Genomic DNA, 24,938 nt, shown 5'->3' on the forward strand with positions numbered 1-24,938 from the left:
CTTATACCTGTTTCTTGCAAGATTGGTGAGAGTTCTAATTCAAGCTAAATACTACACAACCAATATATTAAGCATGTATTCTTCATATGCTTAATTCTCAGAATGAAGGGGCAAATTATGTGTATGGAAACACTGAAAATAAAAAATGTAACATGGATTTCAGCTTTACACAAATTAGAGTTTACAAACACTGGCATATGGTGAAGATTGCCTTCCAAAGAGACCTGCAAAATTGGTCATGTATTGGAAGTGGGCTTTAACTAAAGAGCAAAGAAAGTGCACTGAAAACCTCAAAGATGCTTTAAAGTGTTTTCTTACGAAGTGATGCTATTGGAAATGGTTCTTACTGCAGATCTCACTGTACTTAATTATAATATTATAAAATGTTGGAACATTTCTGAGAACTGTACTCTTTTTGATCTACAAAAATGTATGAATTTATTATTATGTATAATTGTTAGCTATACTTACTTATTTCAGATCTTGGAAGGTATAAATATAATGGAACATTGAGAATTAAACTCCTGCTTTTCTACTAATTAATTACTGTGCTATACACAGAACTTTATATCCATTGCAAAATACTGTTTAATCTAACTTTTCAGCACACAAACAACAATATTTATTTATTTTCTATTTTCATAGTTTATAATGGCAATACTGACCTCCATGCATTTCCCCCTAGTTAATCAGGTGGGTTAAGGATTTGCATTCACCTCCTCTCGCTGTTTATGAATTGCCAGGAAATGCAGTGTCACAGAAATGCTGTTACGTTTGCATATGCCTTTTCACCATTCTTTTCATACTGACTACTGATATTACCTAGTGTCGTTTCAAGGGCAATGCTTGGTCCAAATTTTCAAAGTTCTTTTCCTCCCAATTCCCTAACAACTTCCTTATTATTTATCCTGACAATCTACCCTTACCTCCGACATATGCCATACCTCTTAATGATTTGGATCTGTAAAGGGTCCAGCTTTGTAGAGGCCCTTTTCCAGATGCCAGAGTGTCCACTGTCCTCTTTACCACTTTTCAGAGATCTCTTTACAAGAGTTGAAGCTCCCCAAAGAGTATTAATGGCACATGCATGTCTATTTCATAAGATGCCTCATCTGCTTTTGCTCCAAAGTGGAGACTGAAGTAATGCGACAAGTAGTTCCAATTTCTGCGGAATAAAATTTGGTCCTATCTTGTAGGCTGCACAGAAAAGGTCCAAAGCTATATCTCCCTAGTTTCTGTGTAACGAGACCATCAGTAGAGGATGAGGAAATAACAGCATGGCTCTCAGTAGCAGAAAAAGGAGTTCAGTTTAAAAAAAAAGAAAAAGCATTTTCAGGAGAATGAACATGAGGATTGGAAACTAACTTTTCTCCTGATCTTCTCTGTTAGGTGCCTGTAGCATTCTGAGTAAGTGTCCACATTTAGGATAGTTTCCAGCCCATATTTACTGGAAATAAACCATGAACCTCTGAATTCTGCATAATTGGAGTTAGATCTTTGCTTTTAAATGTTGGCTGGCTGGGTGGAATATTGTCTACAGACACCCTTCAAATGGCATAGAATACTTTGTAACAAACATTTGGACACACACAGCACCTTGGTCCTGAGGACACACAAGACAGAGCCGGATGCCAACCAGTCAATCTGCAGAAGTCTCCCTGTCCATCCCCATCTTGCACCATCAATTGCCAGGGGAAAAAAGAGGGTGGGGTACTTGTAGATAGAGGCCATGGCCAGAAAAGTGCTGAGCCAAACTCTATCCTGGCCCCCTATTTGGGTGCAGAACAATCATGGGGCTGAAAAAGAATGACAAGCTACTCACCTGAGGCAGCTGACAGAACATATGATAGGTAGTAGATCCACTGGGGGCTCAAGTGGATAACTTCTTCAGCTCACACGTGCATAGCAGGCCCAGGTTTAAGCAAGTACAGTAAAAAATAGAGTAGGAACCTTATGCTATCTTAAAACAATTCTAATATTTGCTTGTGACTGTTTAACAATAACACCTTATAATATTTGTAAGGCTGACTAAACCTTTAGATCATTAAAAGCCATTAATAAACCTTTACTCTGAGTCCCCATTTTTGGGCATGCAAACTTTCGTAATCTTGTATGACTCTAAAGCACCATAAAACTGATCATAAAGGGAATGCAAAATGCAAGAAAAAATTGATGAAAATTAGCTCCATAATGTACAATCTTTTGTTCTTTCTGCTGCTCTGAGTATTGGTTCCAACAGGACAAGTAGCTAATGACAATATTTGGTGATACTTCTAAAGGTCTATTATGTGGAATCTGTGTCTTGAAAATGCAATGAATGTCTGTAGCCTTACCTCCCATGATATTTAATACTAACATCCACCTTATCAGTGATTCAGGTTTATTACTTTGTTCTTCTCTATAACCTAACTGGTAGATTTAATAAAATTAGCTTGCCTTACAGTTTGTATCTGCAGAGTTGCATCCTTATTTTCCCGAAGCTTCAACCTTATAGTTGCCGTTTTGTTTTCTATCCTACAGTAAGTGAATCCCAAGATATGAAATGCCTCATAGTGATATAAGCAAGCAGTTGGGGATTGTTATTTATTGGTCTTACAAATAGCTGTTTGAAATGTAAGGAACAAAATTACAAGCTTACAATATTGCTCAGTATTAACAGTGGGGAAAGTTATACACAAAATAAATAGTAAAGGATTAACTCTAAAACATAGTTCAGTAAGCCAAATAATTTCTTAGTATAAAAAAGAGCTTCTAGCTATTACAGAGAATTCATTCAGTCAAGTGGATTTTATTTTGATTTTCTATTAATCTAGCAAAAGTATTTCCCTGGTCAAGTTTTAATTTGTTTATTTCTGATTTTTTCCCCCTCCTGTCAGGATAAAGCTGTTAAAAGCTAAGTCAGGAGATACAAAAGATGCCAGACTTTAAATCCAAACCCACCCTTAATAGTGGCTTGTCAGCTCTGCTGGCAAATCCTACAGGCGAGTTTACTGAGACTTAACTGACAACATTCAAGACAAAGTACAAGGATGTGATATTACAAACGTTTGTATGGAAGATTAGGGAGTTACAGCTACATCAGAAAATCTTGTTAACAAAGCAAATCCACCACAAAATATAAAACAATAGTTTTGTGTCTGCTTCAGATTCTACAGGCTTGTTACACTTTGTTGTAATCAAGCCTTTCAAAGATAGGCAGAAGCAGTGAATTAGATTCCAAAAGTACTGAGAAAGTTGAAAGCAAAAATTCCTAAATGTCCTAGAGTGTAAATTGTGAGGTATTAAGCACTTATTTGATGCATAAACATAAATAGCATAATCTCTCTGTATTCTTCAGTTACTATAAGACTAAAATTATTCCTCTTTCAAATCCTCCTAGTTTTATTAATTTTTATAAACTGCTTTAAATAAAAGCTACACTGACAGATTTAATGTAATCCTCTCTGATCCTTGCTTTCATTTTATAACTATATCAGTGTTTTCAAGTCTTGAGAACTCCAAAATATTAGTTCTTATTTTAATAGCATTAAGTTAGGAGTGTGTAAATACTGCAGCAACGATAAAATCAACTAATTTGTTTTTTTGGGAAAAATATGTATAAAGTTCCCTATGGTTTATAATTATTGTAGAGTCAACATTTTACACCAATAACCTGGTAATCAGCTAGCCAGAAGGTAAATGATTAATGCAATTAATTATTTCATTGAGCTCACTGAAGACTCCTTGCGTATTTCATGACACCATCTTTCCTGCAAAATGCATTCTGAGGTGTTCAACCCTCCTATTAAATATCAATCTTCACTTTCTGTGCTCATTTGTTTCACATAAAAAGCAGTAAATACTTTTCATAAATACTTTTCTATTGATCTAAAATGAATGAAGTAAATTTTCCTCCACTTTACTATGGGATGGCCAAAATCACACAGATACAGCAAGTTATGTGTATATGAAAAATTGTAACATAGAATTCTGCAAGTTATGACACCTTATCTTTTTTATTAGTCAGTTTCAAAGACTTTTCATTTACATTTCAGCGTGGTCAGAATCACTCCAGAATACCATTTTATACTTCTAACTTTTATGACAAGGAAAATCTATACCATTTATCTTTTATGACCTGCCTCACAGAAGATATTTGTACTTTAACACAAAAAGGCAGGCCTGCCTTTTATTCTGTCAGGGTGCCCAAGTGCAGTACTTTAACATACGAATGTGAACAGCTATGCTATTGCTTAGGTTCCATCTATAAAATATGCACTGTATAATATAGAAGTTATTTGATTACATACTATTAATTAATTTCATCATGTGATTAGGTAGCTTATATCAGGATAGCCAGTAATATATCATTTATAGTATAATGTAGTGTTGGCCTCTGTCTTTGTGATTCTTATTGTTTTAAACTTCTTTTCACATTCACTTCCTGACTCTGTCACTAGAACCAAAAATCATCTAAAGGAATTAGGCAGACCTCAATACGATCTTGTTATTGACATTTATGTTGATCGATGTTGGCTCTTACAGAATTGGAATCTGCAGATCAATTCTCTTATTAGATTCTTTCTCACTGCTGCCATGATCATTTTATCACACAAGCTGCTGCTATCAAATGCTGTTTTATCACTTTATAATGGGATAAGCTAAAGCTTTCCTCCAGCCTAGAGTTAGAAAGGAAAACTGTCTTGAATCTCAAGATCACTTATTCAAGTGTTCAGAAATATCCTAATCATTGTGTATATTTTAAAAGTTAATTTAAACTAAATTCACATGACCCCCACAAAATTATTTCCCATGCTAAAATTCCAACTTATTTCCAGGGGGAAAAAGGTTAAATAATAAGGGCTTAGAGACTGGCACAAATCTCCCCACCTCCTCTTCTGTATTTTGAGTCAAGGCAGTAAGTGAGCCTAGGAATGAAGGAATTTTCAGGAGAGATATCAGGAACAAAAACTCTGATGTCTGGAATGAAAAGAAGCACATAATTCTCTTTCTCTCTCACACACACAAACAGAGCACAGGACAAAATGTATATACAAGGATTGTTGCAGTTTTACGTCTTTAAAATTTGTAAGGATAATTATACAAAATGCACATGTGGCTCTGCAGGAATGGCATTCCAGCTCCTGTTAAGAGAGGAGTTCCTCACATTAATTTAAATCTCTGATAAAATAAATTAGCTTTTTTATTGTAGGGTTAAACTATGAGACTATGATTGTTATGTATTACTTCAATCCAGGCTTTAATGGTATTTTAGCCCTGTGGTGGGCAAACAGAAACTATTTCAAGCCTTCCAAAGGCTACTAAAACATGTGCAGATGTCTGGAAAATTAATACTATTATCTAACTCTAACCTTTTGCCTGTAGGAGGAAAAGGAGAGACAAGGCTCATGGAAGATATTTTAGATCAATACATGGCAACAGAGGAAGGTAAGCACTGCTTTGCTAGGAAGTTCAGAGGCAACAAGCTGGTGTCCCAAATAAGCATTATATTACATATTTTCAATAGATTCCTTCTTGCATAGTTTTAGCTGAAATAATTCATTTATTCTATAAAAAACCAGAAGAGATAAGCATAATTTTCTATAATCTTCTTTCACTGCAGTTTCTCAAAGTCCAGCATGTTAGACACTGAAAAGATTCATTTATTTACATGACAAGAACATGAATTTGTCAGCGTTAATGTTGAACAAGCCATCTTTTTCTTTCCCAAAATGTTCTGTATTTTGAAAGATGTTTTTGTGTATCTTATAGAAATGTCACAGATGGTGGGGCAGGTTGGGGGTGGAAGGCAGAGTAGTAGCAGGATTTACACAAAATGTCCTCATTCCTACTTTCAAGACTTTCATAACTTTTTAATAAAAGTTCTTTCTCCAACACTGATCAAAATGCAATGTTTTCTGCTCTGGAAAAGCAATTCCAAATTTTGTACATTTATAAAGGTTCTGTTAAAAAGCCTTAGTGGTCTGGACGGAAGGTGTTTTATTGAACACTTTTTCTTTAAAGCGTCTTTTGGAGGATGGGCAAACTGGTTTGGAAATAATCAAGGGCAGTCACCCAGCTGGTGTAAATTGTCAGCTTCACTGCTCCTGAATCTTTTTGTTTATTTCTATAAATGAAGATTCTGAAGTATTCAATTAACTCTTTTCTCCCCAACTTTTTTGTTAATGTCCTTGAAGTCCCAACATAGAGTGAGAAAACCTAATCTTGTGGAATTTCCAGCCCAAGGCTAACTACCTCATGAAAACACTTACGCACTTTCCCAAAATTACAGGACAATAAACATGTGCAGGGTTGAACCATAACTTTGCAAACCCAAAGCCTTGAATAAGCATCCCAATTTTGGCTGTTTATCTGAGCCAGACCCAAATTCAGCATCTTTAAGATTTAATTGTCCTGTTCCAGTGGTTCTAACGAGAGATTTATTCTATAGATTACAGGTCTACTGGATTAAGCAAAGAACTGGGACTCAGGAATTCTTGATGTTTAGGCTACCCTTGTTTCAGGCTGCTGTATGGACATGAGTATATCACTTAACTCTCTGCTTTCCCATCTGTAAAACAAATATAGTGATACTTATCACAAAGGAGTGCTGTAAGTAGAGCTGGGAAAATAGTGGAAAAAAAACGTTTTTCTAACTTGTTCCCTAAATCTGATTCAACGAAGCAAGGTGTCTTTTTAAAATTCCCTTTTCCATGAACATCCAAATAGCTGGGGTTTTTCCCCCCTCAGCTTAACGATGGAGTTTCTGTTCGTGTCCACAAGTGTATTCAGATGCAGATATGCACACTCACACCAGAAGTCTTTGCTTGATGACCCCATGTATAAAAACTGGCGTTGAGGTTTTGGGCACGAGAGTATTAGGAAGAGACTGGGGGTTATATCTACATTTAGAATGCTGCAGCAGTGTCTCAGTGGAGACACTACCTATGCTGACAGGAGGGCTTCTCCAGTTCGTGTAGGTAATCTACCTGCCCGAGAGGTGGTCGTGAGGTTGATGGAAGAATTCTTCCATTGACCTAGCACTATTTACACCAAGGGCTAGTTTGATATAGCTTCCTCCTGCAGGGGTGTGGATTTTTCACACCCCTGAGAGATGTAGCGATACCGATGTAAGTTACTAGTGTAGACCAGGCCTGGGAGAGTGAGAAAGCCAAACCAATCATTTTTAATAAAGAGCGTAATCACCTAGCAAAAGGAGAAGGATGAAGAAAAGCATAAAGGGGCATAATCTAAACAGCAGGTTTATTTTTTGTTTTCTGAAATCTTATTTCCTCCTCTGCTGCTCTCTTTAAACTTGCCTGGAGATTCTGAACATGTTTCAGACCCTGGAACAGAGATTGTGCAGTGTGACTAGCTACTGAGGTGGAACAATTATTCTAAGGAACTACAACTGTACAAAGCATAAGATCTTGTATATTTTACTGGAGTCATATGGAAGCTCCTTGGCATGATTGGGTGGGTCTGCTGATCAAGAAAGGGCTATCCAGCCCCACTCCTGCTCTCAGGAGGGAATGGGGGACGAGTAAGCAGGGGTGCCACTTGGTGCAGAAGGGAAAGCCAAAGATTAGCCACCACAATTACTCAGTATGATTGTGACAAGAGAATACTGAATCTAAAATCTGCTGAACAGCCAATACATCTGACTTGTCTTCCCCATCTTCACTCAGGAAAGATTCTAGATATTTTTAAATCTGAGTCCATGTAAGCAGACAAAAACAATCATCTATGTTTTGTAAAGAAAAAAGGAAAATATTCAAACAAGATATATTTATTTTCTGCTCTGCTTTTCTCACTAAAAAACACTCTCCACTCCCTCCCTGAGAAACTCAGCACCCTCAAGTCATTTGTCCAGGTTCTTATTTATGGATGACTAGGTCATTCAATCAGAGAACAGACGGCATACCATAGATGGCCAATCACACAGACTGAACACAAACCCCCATATATCAAATACTCAAGGGACCATTGACATGGAAGAGTTCACAAAAAAAAAAAAACAAAAACCCACAGCACAAAATAGGTTCCTTAAAAACTATTTACAAAACAATTCTGAATTATGAACAGTACAAATCAAAACCTGTTCCCTGACAACGAAAAGGCACCAAATCAGACAATGAATTGATCATAATAGTGTGACCAGATCTATTGGGAGGATTAACTAAATGGTTTTTCTTGGTGATCTGAAGACAAGTGCTAAGCACTGTTATTGAGTCAAACTGTGGTCTTGCAGTAGCATGGCAATCAGCTGCACAGACATGGACCTTGTCATTCCTGAGAACAGCCAGGCCAGGTGTGTAAGGGAAAGGGGAAGACAGTCTCTCTGCCTACGTGGTGGTTTGGACCTGTGCTCACCACCCACAGTGAGGAGGTTTGTGCTGTTCCTGTCTCCCCTGTCTCTTTGTGCTGGGCTTGCAGAAGTCAATGCGATACTAAAGTTGCAGATCTGCCATAGACTTGGCTTGGGAGTAGACAGAAGGACCAGGATTAGTTCCTAAAACTGATATCTTGGCACAGAAAGAGGATAGTGTTACAGGAGTCAGGTGTTTTCCCTTTCTCCCTCACACTGTGCTTCTAGATGACTGATCCCATTTTGGAGCTGTTGTGAGATAACCATCTCCAGGTATGCGGCCTATTCAATTTCACAGTGTTTTGATAGCTGGGGCAGCAGAGAAGCAGTGTCCCTCCACAGCCACCTTAGGGCTTAAGGGAGTCACAAACCTGCCTATGGTTGTGGAGCCTTATGAATCTATTCCTGAATGGGAGGAAAAAGTGCCAGGTTTTGCTTAGGATTCTGTGGCCTTGTACCTCTAGCTAACTCTTCTCTGTAGAGAAAAGCAGGGCCAAGATTTGGTCCACGAAATAATATTATGTTGACTAGATTTTCAGAAAAGATCAGCTCCCATTTTGGGATCAAATAAGTGTCCAGAATTCCAAAGGTGCTCAGCATATTGACTGAGGACTTGAAAATCTGGCCCTGAGCTCTTTTGAAAATCTGGTCCTACGTGCTATTATATGGAAGATCAAAATTAAAAGTTATTTCTATTAGTTATTCCCTCATGGGCTGGGAATGACTCGTAATATTGCAGAGGCAACCCTCTGTCCCTTAAGGAAGGCCATATGTCAGGTTACTGTCAAGTAACTCCCAAGGACTGGTTTACAGAACAGCATTTAAGGCGTCCTTTAAAAAAACAAGGTTATAATCTTCCTCAGGTTCATGTACAATATCTGAAGTCCATAGACAAATGTACAGTATGCACAAGTCTTATGTACACTGGAGGTGGACATATAAGGAAGAATTTTAGTCAACAGAACATAAGAGGAAACCTGAAAAGAGTATGTATCAGTTTTTAAAACAATAGAATATTAAAGTTTAAAATTCAAACTCTACAAAATGGGTGTAGAATAAAAACAATTCACATCAATGACTTTGTAGTTGAGAAAGACTAAAGAGTGGGCATCTCTTTGAGATTTCTAAAGTACTGTTATTAATTCAAGATGTCATTATCCTGATATGCTGGTTTCCATACTTCAAATGCAGTCAGCGAGAGTTTAATTCATAATGTTAAAGATGCCCTTGTATTCCACACAGGACACAGACAAATCACCACTCCTCCCAGTATCCTGAAAAAGGTGAGTGACTAATGAAACATGGCTTGCTCACGTTTAGAGACAAATTAATTTTAATACCATCTAAAATGCAAAAGAATTAGAGTTAAGGCTAGCAATATGCTGCAAAATGTTTAACAACAAAGGTAACTTTTCACTTCAGCCTGCTTTTATCAAGAAAGAAGACAGATGGTAATTTAAGAGTTAAAGCACTAATGGACTCTTCAGTTTCATTGAGCATCTATGTGCTGATTTTATCTTGCAATACAGTATTTCACATCCTCAGCAAAGTCAATAGAGATTTAGTCAATAGTGTCACAGCCTTTGGATGAGGATCTGAATTTTACCAGTATCAAACCATCATTGCAGAAGATAGGTCATATGGGAAAGAAAGGAGCACATTAGTAAAATTCAATACAAAAAGATTGGGTTGTTTGACTAGCTGTTTCATGACTCATTATGGATCACATTTCACTTTAACTACTACCCCATCTCCTCTTACTACTGTGCAATATATATATAATAGTATACAAAGTATATATACCAATAGTATACCAGAATATATGCCAGGGAAATTATTTGTTTTGTAATAGATGGCAGCACAAAATCTTATAGAATAACCTTGTTTGTTAAAATCACTTAACATAACTTTAGTTGGAGTCATCTGGTGAGAGTCCATGAAGTTTAATTTAAAATCACTTACAAATCACACTGACTTGATAAAAGTTTAAAAATCTTACAATGTAATCAAGTATAACCTTTACAGACATAGACAGTTTTAGATAATAGAGCCATAGGTTTGATTTTGTTTCACAACCCAAAGTTCTATCACCATGCTATATAAAGTAGTAATGGGAAAAAAGAGATGATAAAATAAGTGAAATTTTCAGGGAGTTTCACATATTCATTTTAGTGATACTACAGGTAAATTAATCCTCTATTTTTATTACATCAGCCATTAATTTCATATAAATACATATACACACATATTACATACTATTTTTTGAGCAGTAGACCTTTGTCTAAATTTTAGTCTTTTAAGATAACCAAAATAAATACTTCATATTTAGCAACATTAATAATAATGTTTATACTTCCATACCGTTTTAGAATTTCAGTAGATTTCTCTTTTACAATAAAGAACAGAAACCCTCTAAATCTTTGAATCATTTAATCTTATGCATTCTTTTGGAATTTCATTTGGGAGTTATGGAGTGTGAAATATTCACCATGATGAGAAAACAATTATCTAGCACACCTGTTGCTTATGCACATTGTGTTTACGACAGTCCTGCAATGGCTATTATTTTATTCCACTGCATAATTTCAATGAGGGGGCTTTAAAAGTTGATCCGATGACATGAAATTACACTTTTATATGTAACACATGGCTAGTGCTTTGCCCATTGTGATAACACTAGAATGATGTCTGTTTTTCAAGTCAAACTAATTTTCCAGTCTGCACTCCAGTGAGAAAGATTTCTCAGTTTTAATGGGAAATTGAAGGAGTCTTGGCCTAAATATACAAGTTATATAACAAACAGGATAATATACACTGAACACAGAAATGCATCAACTGCAATATATTTACATCTACTGAATCTTTGATACTGTCCCTGTCATAAAATTGATGGTGATAAATCTTTGTATCATCTAGGCTGCATTCATTAAAATTCCCCACACTGTTCATGTGCACTTTATGTAAACTTAAAAAAAAAGTAAACAAGTAAATGCCACTGCTTTCTATTTAATTAAAACCTACCCCACCCCACCCTACTCCAAACAAAGAGCTAATTCAGTACCACAATCCCAAAGAGTAAATAAATGGTCTGGAGCTGGTAATAAAAAATACAAACAGAGCTCACAGAATTTTCACACAGTTCAGAGCGTAGAATAAAGGCTACCTATAAACAGCTCTCACTTATACTTTGACAATTTACCCAGGGATTTACATGACAAGCTGACATCTTATATTTATGTTCAGTAAATACAGCAGGTTGAAAAACCAAGGTGCCCCTGAGTCAAGTGGTTGCTTCTCTTTAAGGAAGGTGTGATTATGAGGAACAAAATACAACAGTGGACAACAAAGAAAAGTGTATCTTTTTAATGCTTTTATAAAAAGTTTAAAGTGTAGGGCTCCTCTGAAAAGCAACTGTAAAAATGGTAGCGTAGGCTTCCTTGTTTCTTGCCTTTCACTGATTCCTACATTTAAAGTGTTCAGTTTACAAGTATAATGATATTTTTTCCCAATGATTATCTCTGCATACTCACCTTGATCTACAAAAGCAAAATTGGATTTTTTCCATTGCGCACATCCCCATCAGTAATAAAGGTCCTTACACCCAGGCAACCCCATTGTCTACATGCTATGGCCTCAGTGTATCCTCACTGACAACAATTTGCCCCCATGGAACTTAGTGAACAATTCTGGTGAGGATCATGATGCATAAGATGGAACAGAACCTACAGCTCACTCAGTCTCAGCTGTATGTATTTTTATTTTTGTCACTAAGAGCCTGGCGTAAGTGTTCTCTTGATCCACACTTCCCCTGAGTAACATCCATCTTCATTCATCAGGACGATGCCCACATATATCTTTCAACTGTTATAACAGATTGTATTCCTTTTTCAAAATAATTTATAAATATTACACTAAAGACCATTTATATTTTGCCTCAAAACCGTTTACTGTTGGTAGTCTTTCCCTGGCAATTTATTGTCAGTTGAGCAGAGGACAAATCTTGCTTTCAGCGGTTGGATGTGAAAAGTGCCTCCATAAAATATCACAGAACCTCATGTTTGTATAGACATGGAAAAGCCTTTTAATGCTTTTATTTGGCAGTCCTAAAGGCTAATAATCTGTGTTATAAGGACTTGAGAAGTGCTGGCTGCTGAGGGTTATTTTCACTTAAAAGATTTGTCATGTTCACCAGGATTATATGCTTGGTGAGCTTTGTTCATTTTGAGGGGGTGGGAGGGGGAGATCAGAAAGACTCCAGATGCTGAACTAGGAGAAGCCAGACATGACAAGTAGGAGATCATAGAAACACATTAGAGATGGAACTGATCTATTAGGTCAGTTAGTCCATCATACTGCTGATGAAAGATTGTTCACAATTGTGCTATATCCAGTTTAGTTTTCAATGTCCCAAATGATGAGGCTTCCATCTCTTCCCAGGGGAAACTATTTCACAGTGTAACACAACTCATTATCAGGAAGGTTTTCCTAATACTGAGCATATGCCTATATCAATGTGAATATGACTCTGATCCAGCAGGGCACTTAATTTTAGGTACTCAAGTACTTAATTTTAAGCCTATGAGGAAGATTCACTGGGTTCAAATGCCCAGAAGTGTGACTAGTAACAGTCAACAGTGAGTGGGCAGGATACTGCTGCTGGAGAAGTTGGTCATTGACTCTCTAATCTGTTCCTTTTTATCTGAGAGATCTCTCAGGATTGAATTGGTCAGTTGTTCATCTGATTAGTGGGCTGTATTGCAAGGAGGATGAAAGTTTCAAGGCAGGAGACCATCAAGCTGGAGCAGAGGGAAACAATCCTATAGTTGGGACCCACCTTCCAGATGAAGTCATGATATCCTCTTGCTTTGAGGATATCCCTCCAGCCATGGGGACTCCAGTTATTATGAAGGGATGGGCAATAGTAGTAGGGGATTTGATTATTAGAAACATAGACAGCTGGATATGTGAGAACTGTGAGAATGGCATGGAGAACTGGCTGCCAGGCGCGAAGGTAGCAGATCTCACAAGAGATCTAGACCAGTGGTTCTCAAAGCCGGTCCGCTGCTTGTTCAGGGAAAGCCCCTGGCAGGCTGGACTGGTTTGTTTACCTACCGTGTCTGCAGGTTCAGCCAATCGCGGCTCCCACTGGCTGCGGTTTGCTGCTCCAAGCCAATGGAGGCTGTGGGAAGGGCAGCCAGCACGTCCCTTCGCCCGTGCCGCTTCCCGCAGCCCCCATTGGCCGGGAGCGACGAACCGCAGCCAGTGGGAGCCGCAATTGGCCGAACCTGCGGATGCAGCAGGTAAACAAACCAGTCTGGCCCACTAGGGGCTTTCCCTGAACAAGCAGCGAACCGGCTTTGAGAACCACTGATCTAGACAGCTTTATAGGCAGTGATGGGGAGGAAATGGTACTAGGTAAGAGATTAAATTCCAGAACCTCCATGGTAGCATTCTTTGAAATCCTTCCTGTTCCATGTGCAGGGACACCAAGACAGAAAGCACTTCAAGGTCTAAATGTAAGGATGAGGGCATGGTATAGGGAGGAAGGATTTAGGTTTATAAGGAACTGAGGAACTTTTGGGGGAAGCAGTGGCCTATACAGGGGGGATGGTGTTCAACTATCCAAAATGGAACCACCAGACTGCTTGCACATAAAATAAAAAAGATTACTGAGGATTAGAGATTATGGGAGCTGGGGGAAAATTGACAGGTGAGGAGGACCACCTGCTTTGGGCACAGACATCCCTTGGGGATGAATTTATTAACGGGGGGGGAACACAGTATAGTAGAGAAGGTAGGAAAGAAGTAGGTAAAGTACAGGTAAGAGCTAATAAGGAACAATCACATGTTAAATCCCATTTAAGCATAACACATGAAGGCATGCAACTAAATATGGACAAAATGCACAAGTGCTTATATATAAATGCAAGAAATCTAAATACGAAGAGGGTGAACTAGAGACCTTAGCATTAAATGAGGATTTTGATATAACAGTCATTTCAGAAGCTTGGTGGAATAAGGATACTCAAAGGGACATGGTAATACTTGGGCACAAAATATATAGGACTGACACAGTAGGTATTGTTGGTGGGGGAGTGGTATTATAGGTTTTAAAAAAACATAGTCAAATAAGGTGAAAATCTTAAATGAATCAAACTATATCACAAATCTCTAGGGATAAAAATTCTGTGCTTCAATAATAAGAGTATAGCAGCAGAAATATACTGCCAACCACCTGCCCAGGATGCTGACGGTGATTGCGAAATGCTGAGAGAGGTAAGAGAGGCTACAGAACTAGAAAACACAATAATAAAGGGTGATTTCAACTATCCTTATATTTACTGGGTAAATGTCATCTAAGGGCATGATGCAGAGATAAAATTTACAGACACCATGAATGATTTATTCTTGGAGAAGCTTGTCCTAGAACCCACAAGAGAACAGAAATTCTTAATTTAGTCCTAAGTAGAGCACAGGACCTGGTCTAAGAGGTAACTATAGTTGAACCACTCGGTAACAGTGACCATAAAGTAATTAAATTTAGCATCCTTGTAGAAGGGAAAATACCAGCTCAATCCACCACAATAACATTTAACTTTAAAAAGGGTAACTGTACAAGAATGAAGATGCTAGGTAGACAGAAATTAAAAAGAGCAGTCAGAAGGGTAAAACGCTGCAAGCAGCATGGAGAGCACTGAAGAACACCATAATAGGGACTCAGACTAAATGTATACCCCAAATCAAAAAAGACAGTGGGAGGACTACAAGAATTCCATGATGCATAAACAAAATAATGCAAAAAAAATGGAGGCTGCTAGTGGCAAAAAGGCATCCTTCAAAACTTGGAAGTCAAATCCTATTGAGGAAAATAGGATGGAGCACAAACTCTGGCAAGTGAAATGTAGAAGTATATTAAGGAAAGTCAAAAACGAATTTAAGAAGCAACTTGTTAAAGATGCAAAAACTAACAGTAATTCTTTTTAAGTACATCAGAAGCAGGAAGTCTGCCAAGCAGGCAGTGGGGCCACTAGACTACAAATGTGTTAAAGGTGCACTCAAGAAAGAGAAGGCCAATACAGAGAAGCTAAATGAATTCTTTGCATCAGTCTTCACTGCAGGTGATGTGGGGGAGATACCAACATCAGAGTGATTCTTTTTGGGTGACAAAGTTGAAGTACTCGCCCAAACTGATGTGTCAATAGAAGAGATTTTAGGAAAAAAAAATTATAAACTAAACAGTAATAAGTCACTAGGACCAGATGATCAAGGTGATAAAGTGTACTTAGATTTTCAAAAAGCCTTAACAAGGTCCTTCGGCAAAGGCTTCTAAGGAAACCAAGTAGCTATGAGAGAAGAGGCCTTACTAATCTATTAGAATTCTTTGAGGAGGTCAACAAACATGGTGGACAAGAGTGATCCAGTGGACGTAGTGTATTTGGACTTTTAGAAAGCCTTTGACTAAGTCCCACACCAAAGCCTCTTAAGAAAAGTAAGCAGCCATGGATAACAGGGAAGTTCCTCTCATGGATCAGTAAATAGGTGAAAGATAGGAAACAAAGGGAAGGAATAAATGGTTGGTTTTCACAGTAGAGAGAGGTGAACAGCGGGGTTATACTGCAGGAATTTCAGAGCCTTGAAATGGCTGAAACTTAAAGTTACTGATCTTGTTCCTAAATATGCCTTTAGAGTGCAGATATGCATGAGGTGTGGTCTAGACAGTTGGCATGCTATCCAGTCTGAATTATGCAGCTTTCAGCACATATTGGTACAGTTATTTAAATGAATGGTTAACTGTTGACATCCTTTTTTACCAATATAAGATGATCTTTGGGTTTGTTTTCTCCTCCGCAATTGCTTACTTTTTGGAGTACCTACTAATTCTGCATATTCAACTGGTAGAAGCCAACGTAATGTCTCTTTTAACCATCTGTATTCAGAACATCATGATGTCTCAAGATATCTGAATGTAAGGTCAGATTCTGGACCATTCATTTCATCCACTTCTGTCAGGGCTTAAATAATTAATTGTCCTATCTTTCTTCACATGTATAATAATGTTGTTGGAGCAATTTACCCCTTTCTGCTAGGTTGATAACTATTTCCATCTAAGTAAGTGTATTTCCCTTCAAATACATATTTTAGAGCACACTCTTCAAATAGTTATAGAAGTCAATACAAAAATAGTTAATACCTACATTAAGATGAGAATTTAGCAATCTGGCCACAGCAGTATGGACAAATTTTAGGTACACAATTAAGCAATACTGGAGATCCATGGAAAATGAATTATACTAATCCAGCCAAATGTACACAAGGCATAATTAGACATTTCAAAAGACTTCCTGCTTTGTTCTAGAGCTGCTAAAGTGATATTTGTAGAGATAGTGATAAAATGACAATTAAAAGAGAGTTTGGGAACAGAGATGCCCTCGGTCTTACGATTAGTAATATTATTTTATACTTCCCACACTCTATGCAAATTTCACTATGTAGTTGATGTAGTATGATGAAATAAATCAAATCAATGAACAATACTACTACCACTTTGCACTTATTTAACACCTTTCACCCAAGGATCTCAAAGTGCTTTAATTACATCAATGATAGTAACTCTGTTTATGAAGAGATAGAACAAGATTCTTGAGAGAATTCAGCTAACGAATTTATATATATGCACCTTCTCATTTAAAATTGTTATTTATTTATGCCTTTACTTGATTTTCATGGTATTTCCAACAGGAGAGTGGGTTTGCGTGTGTGTGTGTGGGGGGGGGGGGGAGAAAACCTGGATTTGTGCTGGAAATGGCCCAGCTTGACTATCATACACATTGTAAGGAGAGTGATCACTTTAGATAAGCTATTACCAGCAGGAGAGTGGGGTGGGGGGAGAGAAAAAGATTTTAGGAAAAAAAAATTATAAACTAAACAGTAATAAGTCACCAGGACCAGATGATCAAGGTGATAAAGTGTACTTAGATTTTCAAAAAGCCTTAACAAGGTCCTTCGGCAAAGGTTTCTAAGGAAACCAAGTGGCTATGAGAGAAGAGGCCTTACTAATCTATTAGAATTCTTTGAGGAGGTCAACAAACATGGTGGACAAGAGTGATCCAGTGGACGTAGTGTATTTGGACTTTTAGAAAGCCTTTGACTAAGTCCCACACCAAAGCCTCTTAAGAAAAGTAAGCAGTCATGGATAACAGGGAAGTTCCTCTTATGGATCAGTAAATAGGTGAAAGATAGGAAACAAAGGGAAGGAATAAATGGTTGGTTTTCACAGTAGAGAATCTTTTGTAGTGGTAAACACCCATTTTTTCATGGTTTGTGTGTATAAGAAGATCTTCTGTACTTTCCACAGTATGCATCCGATGAAGTGAGCTGTAGCTCACGAAAGCTTATGCTCAAATAAATTGGTTAGTCTCTAAGGTGCCACAAGTACTCCTTTTCTTTTTGCGAATACAGACTAACACGGCTGTTACTCTGAAACCTGTCATCTTTATACCAAACACTCACGTATCTGCCTCTCCACTCATTTAGTTTCTATGCACTGGCTTTGTCTTCCTTGAGTGCTCCTTTTTATCCAAGCTCAAATCTCAGCCTGTCTAACATTCCCTCCTGGTGTGTGGCTCACTGACAGAATATATGTAACATGGCTAGCTAAAACTGAGCTCCCGATCTTTCTTTCTATACTCTTCCCAAAAGGGCAGGTACTTTATTTCTCCTCCACCCCCATCCTCCCTCAGGGGGTCAACTGGACAGGAGCTCCATTAGTGCCACAGATCCTGGCCTTGGCTGTTGCTGCTTTTCAGGTGGTATTGAGTTGAAGGCACCTCCACAAGATCTCCTCCACAAAACTGTCCCAGTGGGTCAAGGAGAAGGATGGTTAGATAACAGCAAAAATTAGGTGCCTTAGACACTTGCTTATTTAGCCTACACCTAATGCCAACTCTATACATGACTTCCAGCATCAAGAAAGCATATCTCTAGAGAATCTCAAAACAAACTCACCTTCCATACAAATTGGTGACAGAGCAGAGACTGAATTACCTCCGGCTCCCGGAAACTCTGGTCTTTTATGTCAGGGTTTGGGTTACTTAATCTTTTCAAGATAGGAATGAGATTTCCCCCGTGTGACATATACTGCCAGCAATGGACGCACCGAAATTTCAAGTGCCAAAGAATTAATGTAGCAATCTGCATAATCAAATCCCCCAGATAAACACAGTAATTTCTTGTTCAGTACTATCAGTCCCTTGGATTTAATGGATACTTATATTTATCCAAAATTCATGAAAATGTAATACTTAATAACTGTTTTACAGTGAAGGCTTCTTAAAGTTGTCTTTTAAACCTCCCTTGCATGAAGTTTGCTAAATCTGGAGTAATCAGTTTTTCTTTTTGATCTGTGTGCAAAACATGAGGGAAAACAGCATAGTGCATTCAGTATTATATAAGGAACATGTTCTGCACTCTAATTTAAATCACATCCTTAAATGATCACAGTGTGTTATGTTCTCCTCTTGTTTATAAACCAAACAGATTGTGAAGGCTTTGTTTAAAGTCAAATGCACTAAAATAACCTGTGATACTGGTGATTCATTATTTTGAAAAGCATTTAAGCTCACTGAGGCAAGATTTCAACACCACTGAAATGGAAGAAATCCATACTTTAATACAAATTTGGTAGGTCAAGAAATTCATATATAGTTTTTAAAGTACATTTAAATTTAGGTAAAAGAATTTACTCATGTCTGGTTGCAGAATAATCTGCTGGTAACATGAAATCAAGTCACTGGTGATAATGGTATACATGATAACTACAGAAGAAAACAACTAAGATTAACTCAATTTTCTTCTTCCTCTGCACTCACTTATTTCAAATTTGTAACTATTTAATTGTACACAGAATTTTAGGATGAGATTTGTATGAAAATAACATTGTACTGCATTGTATAAATCAACAATAAATAAATTATGATATTTTCACACATGTTTAAGTAAATGAGTAGCACAAGTGCAGCTGACTTTGAATAGGGCTTATGAGCCTTGGCTGCGATTTTCAAAATTCTCAGAGTTAGTCTCCTTTGAAAATCCCATCCCTAAATTATAGGACTCATATTCCTAAGTCATTTAGATGCTTTTCAGAATTTATAAATGGGTACACAACATGTAAAGCAAATACAGTTATTGACCATATAATTTCTCTAAACTCAACTATATCTTTAGAGAATAATTCAACTGGGGAATAGTTCTTAGTAAATGAAGGTGGATCTGGGACTCCATTCTAAAACACACAGATCACACACCCTGCCTTAGAACAGTGTCCCCCAAAGGGTGGGTCTCGACCTACCAGTGGGTCATGCGAAAGTTCCAAATGGGTCACAGGTGGCAGATCACTTTCCACCATCCCCTACCTATCCCCCAAGGGTCTCCCCTCCGCATTAGGCCAGGATTAGGGTTGCGGTGTCAGGGTGGAGGGTGCATGTACATTATGGTGGGTCACCAAAAAAACACAAAATGCAGTTGGTAGGTTGCCTGAGTAAAATGTTTTGGAATGTTGACCAATATATGCTGGCTAGCATGTACATATATCATATTAGTCGTATGTATATTATCCACACCATAGATATATATTACTATGAATTAAGCACAAATAGCATTAAGCACAAATATTATAGCAGTTATACAGACTAAACTAGCCTAGACCTTTACTATAATCCTTCCTATTCACTTATGCTGGTATCCCATAACATCGTGCATTAGTTGAAGTAAGCTTTGGCTTAAGTAGATAGGAAAGTTGTCAGGATAAGGACATATGTGTATTTTACCCTAGCAAGAGATAGGGAGTTATTCCCATAGGCCAGTACTGGAATATCCCAAAGGAAGACGACAAGATATGATTGTTCTGACCTGGTACAAACCTAGAAGGTACCTTCAAACACCAGTACCTGGAATGCTAGTATCCAAAACAAAGATAAGGAAAGGAACAGAACAAGTTAATGAACTCGGGACAAACTGATGGGCTGAATTTTAGTAACATGTAAAGAAATGTGTACCTTGTAAAATCATCTGATAAATACTACCAGCTAAAATGTGTAACTTTGGGAGCACACCGTCTGTGTAAGGTGAATGTGACAACGGTGCATAAGACAGCTTTCCAGAGACTGGTATTGTATAAAAACTATTTCCTGTACTATATTATTACTGGCTTATAGCAATAAACCTGACTGACATTGGTTATTTGGTCTATTGAGTATATTTCATAATGAACCAAAATGTGGTCAAAGAATTGATTATACAATTTATCAACAGAAACCACTGCCTTAGAACGTCCAGGTGCAGCTAAATGTGCAGAGATTCCACTTGGAAGCTGCAAAGTGTCAACTCCACAAGTTTTGAGAGAGTTGTGGTCTCCTGGTTGCCTGTGTATGTAGAAGGGACCATCAGAACATTTAAGCAACCACCCTTTCAAATAATTATGGTGTTTGGCCCCAACTCAAGAAAGCATTGTGATTCAGGCATGTATTTAAGTACACACTTGAGTACATTCCTGAATAGGGGTAACTTAAGCAAGTGCTTAAGAGCTTTTCTGAATCTGGGTTTAAGAGTATAATCAAAAGTGTCCATTAATGTGGCAACCCCGATGGCAGACATATTATTAGTTGCCTAATCTAGCAGAATTCAGTAATATCATTTGGAAATATCTCTTTGAAAATCTTAAAAGTCTCAGATGATGAATTAGATTCCATTGGGCAAATTAATTTAGAAAATGAGTTAAATTTTGGTAATTCTCAAATTTACTGTTCTGTTTTTCTGCAAAAAAATATTTGACACTGATCATCTTTATCAGAAGTCCATCATTGTCTGAAATACAGTGACACTCTTCTTTTGATTTTTCACAAGGGCTCAAAATACGTTGATGAGCTAGTTCAGTTGCACATCAACAGTACATTTTGCTGTCAGATTGGCGACATGGAGTTTAGGAATAACAGTGATTCCCCTTCTCACTTGGCCAATAAAGACTAAGCAGTGAAGTCAGAAAAATTCTGCAGATATGAAGAGCCTGCCTGCTAAACCATGGAGAGGCAACAAGGATAAATGTTACAAATTCATACAAGCTGGAAATAAAAAGACTTGCTAGATCGACTCCTTCCTGCTACCAATGCAAGTTCATTCTTTTCAGTATATTCCATAGCACTTGGTGCAGTCCAGTTTCAAATAACTTTAATCATAGGACTGACACCAGTTCCTTTGAGAAGATATACGACATCCTAAGGGCCAAATTTCACCATCATATACATGTGTGGAACACCTGGTGATTTCCATAAGAGTTTCATTCATGCTCTTACATAGGCCAAATTCCGTACTCTCATGTACCTTTCTTTGATCTCAGTGGCAACTGTATACACACAAAGGGCAGAATTTGGACCATCTTTAAGCAGCTTCTCAATCTCAACCTAAAGTTACCTTCATTTAATTTCATCCCAGCTCATGGTCAGATTTTTGCTGCTAGGCACTTCTAATGGGAAGGGGAACAAAGAATAATAGGGAAGATAAAAATAAATTCATATTAAGGGAAATGCCACATCAAAAGAAAATCTGAAGCCTTCCTGATTTTTCCAAAATAACAAGGAAGAATGGGAAACAGGTCACTCTACATCTGAGTTCTTGACTGTCTTGTCCCAGAAAAGGTAAAAAAAATATTGCTCTGGGTCTATGTAATATATTGAGTCACTACAGCAAACATGGAGAAAGCTAAATAGACTGTTTTCCTTCTCACAGAAAATTATGCTTTGTTTACCATCAAATGGAATATTATGGAATTATGTATCCACAATTTTTGCCCCCCAAGAGGAATAATGAACCCATATGTGATCGCATTTATCATCCTGAGGAGGCACCTCAAAAAGTAACTTATTCCTCAGATAAACTTCTCTCTCCACATCTGCACATAATGCGCAGCTAAAGTTTGGTGGTGTACACTTTCAATTTCAATGCCACCAGATGATAGATAGATTTTCTTCTAATATATTATGTCTATCAGTTGTCACTTCTTGCTTGCTAACATTTTCTTAAGAAGATTAATATTATGTAAATGTACTGAACTTAAATTTAGCAGATTCTAGAGGCAAAGGTTTCTTCCTACCTGGAGAAGGAGGTCAGAAGCTGGTTTGACCCTTTGTTGGAAAAGCATACTTAGCATTCGATTCTGTTGTTCCAAATCAAAAACTCTTGTTTTCAGCTTTACACATTCTTCCCTCAGATCCTACAGCACAGGAGAAAATAGGAGGATTGAGGAAAAATGCAATGAAACTCTTGAAAATGCTTTATGGAATAGGAGGCTTCAGAAGAGAAAAATGAGCAAAATTTTCAAAATAGCACAAATAAATCAGAAAAAAAGATACTATGCCATTTCCCTGATTATTTGCTCATCAAAAGATAATATTTAAAATGCATGAAATCAGAAATATTAGTTACGGTACATATATTTTTGGAGTACGATGTCAGTTAAGCCTTAGCAGCAGTGTGATTCAGTGTATCGATATGGTCATAAAATCAATCAGAAAACATAAGAATAATTATGTTTTCATAGAGCTGGACTGTGTCTTTAAGCACAGCCCTAAAATACAAAGTGCTTAATACATGCAGTGCTTTGTAAGCTACACCATTATAGAAGTAGACCAAGGAGGCATTATACCTTGGAGATGCTCCTCCAAAATCCCCTCCCTTCCCTGTTTCTGCTTGCTCTGGAGTAGTACCAAGAGCAAAGTATACCACCACGCATACTGGCTCAGCTGTGCTGACTGTTGCATCAGGAAGGGGGGGAAGCTTGGCTCTTCACTTTCCATTCCTCTTCCTGTCCACAAGCTCTGGACTAGCTACTCTAGGGGTATGTCTACACTACAGAATAAGGTCGAATTTATAGAAGTCAGTTTTTTAGAAATCGGTTTTATATATTCGAGTGTGTGTGTCCCCACAGAAAATGCTCTAAGTGCATTAAGTGCATTAACTCGGCGGAGTGCTTCCACAGTACCGAGGCTAGTGTCGACTTCCGGAGCGTTGCACTGTGGGTAGCTATCCCACAGTTCCCGCAGTCTCCGCTGCCCATTGGAATTCTGGGTTGAGATCCCAATGCCTGATGGGGCTAAAACATTGTCGCGGGTGGTTCTGGGTACATATCGTCAGGCCCCCCTTCCCTCCCTCCCTCCGTGAAAGCAAGGGCAGACAATCATTTCGCGCCTTTTTTCCTGAGTTACCTGTGCAGACGCCATACCACAGCAAGCATGGAGCCCGCTCAGGTAACCATCACCGTATGTCTCCTGGGTGCTGGCAGACGCGGTACGGCATTGCTACACAGTAGCAGCAACCCATTGCCTTCTGGCAGCAGACGGTGCAGTACGACTGGTAGCCGTCCTCGTCGTGTCCGAGGTGCTCCTGGCCACTTAGGTGCACCATTTCTTATTGGAACCCTCCATGAAGTCCTGCCTGAAATACTCCTTGATGTAAAGCCACCCCCTTTGTTGATTTTAGCTCCCTGAAGCCAACCCTGTAAGCCGTGTCGTCAGTTGCCCCTCCCTCCATCAGAGCAACGGCAGACAATCGTTCTGCGCCTTTTTTCTGTGTGGATGCCATACCAAGGCAAGCATGGAGGCCGCTCAGCTCACATTAGCAATTAGGAGCACATTAAACACCACACGAGTTATCCAGCAGTATATGCAGCACCAGAACCTGGCAGAGTGATACCGGGCGAGGAGGCGACGTCAGTGCGGTCACGTGAGTGATCAGGACATGGACACAGATTTCTCTGAAAGCATGGGCCCTGCCAATGCAGGCATCATGGTGCTAATGGGGCAGGTTCATGCTGTGGAACACCAATTCTGGGCTCGGGAAACAAGCACAGACTGGTGGGACCGCATAGTGTTGCAGGTCCGGGACGATTCCCAGTGGCTGCGAAACTTTCGCATGCGTAAGGGCACTTTCATGGAACTTTGTGACTTGCTTTCCCCTGCCCTGAGGCGCATGAATACCAAGATGAGAGCAGCCCTCACAGTTGAGAAACGAGTGGCGATAGCCCTGTGGAAGCTTGCAACGCTGGACAGCTACCGGTCAGTTGGGAATCAATTTGGAGTGGGCAAATCTACTGTGGGGGCTGCTGTGATGCAAGTAGCCCACGCAATCAAAGATCTGCTGATATCAAGGGTAGTGACCCTGGGAAATGTCCAGGTCATAGTGGATGGCTTTGCTGCAATGGGATTCCCTAACTGTGGTGGGGCTATAGATGGAACCCATATCCCTATCTTGGCACCGGAGCACCAAGCCGGCGAGTACATAAACCGCAAGGGGTACTTTTCGATAGTGCTGCAAGCTCTGGTGGATCACAAGGGACGTTTCACCAACATCAACGTGGGATGGCCGGGAAAGGTGCATGATGCTCGCATCTCCAGGAACTCTGGTCTGTTTCAAAAGCTGCAGGAAGGGACTTTATTCCCAGACCAGAAAGTAACTGTTGGGGATGTTGAAATGCCTATAGTTATCCTTGGGGACCCAGCCTACCCCTTAATGCCATGGCTCATGAAGCCGTACACAGGCAGCC

At 38.6% G+C, this 24,938-nt stretch overlaps 1 protein-coding gene and 1 long non-coding RNA gene across 19 annotated transcripts in view; one reads left to right on the forward strand and one right to left on the reverse strand.

The window, feature by feature from the left end:
• The window catches only part of NCKAP5 (NCK associated protein 5), a 623,862-nt gene that overhangs the window by 98,568 nt on the left and 500,356 nt on the right, over positions 1–24,938 (reverse strand). For all 18 annotated transcript variants that reach the window (XR_012664337.1, XM_075117769.1, XM_048869232.2 and 15 more), the window contains one exon: positions 22,491–22,610. Coding sequence is in view for 17 of the 18 variants with exons in the window: in XM_075117769.1 (XP_074973870.1) it covers positions 22,491–22,610 (120 nt within the window). In the remaining variant the exon portion in view is untranslated. The remainder of the gene's footprint in view (positions 1–22,490; positions 22,611–24,938) is intronic.
• LOC142068505 (uncharacterized) lies at positions 5,002–9,630 on the forward strand. The gene is made up of 3 exons (XR_012664312.1): positions 5,002–5,067; positions 5,365–5,427; positions 9,590–9,630. It is a non-coding gene; the product is annotated as an uncharacterized LOC142068505 (long non-coding RNA).

Source organism: Caretta caretta, chromosome 11 (genome assembly GCF_965140235.1).
Source record: "Caretta caretta isolate rCarCar2 chromosome 11, rCarCar1.hap1, whole genome shotgun sequence".
NCBI classification, from domain to species: domain Eukaryota; kingdom Metazoa; phylum Chordata; order Testudines; family Cheloniidae; genus Caretta; species Caretta caretta.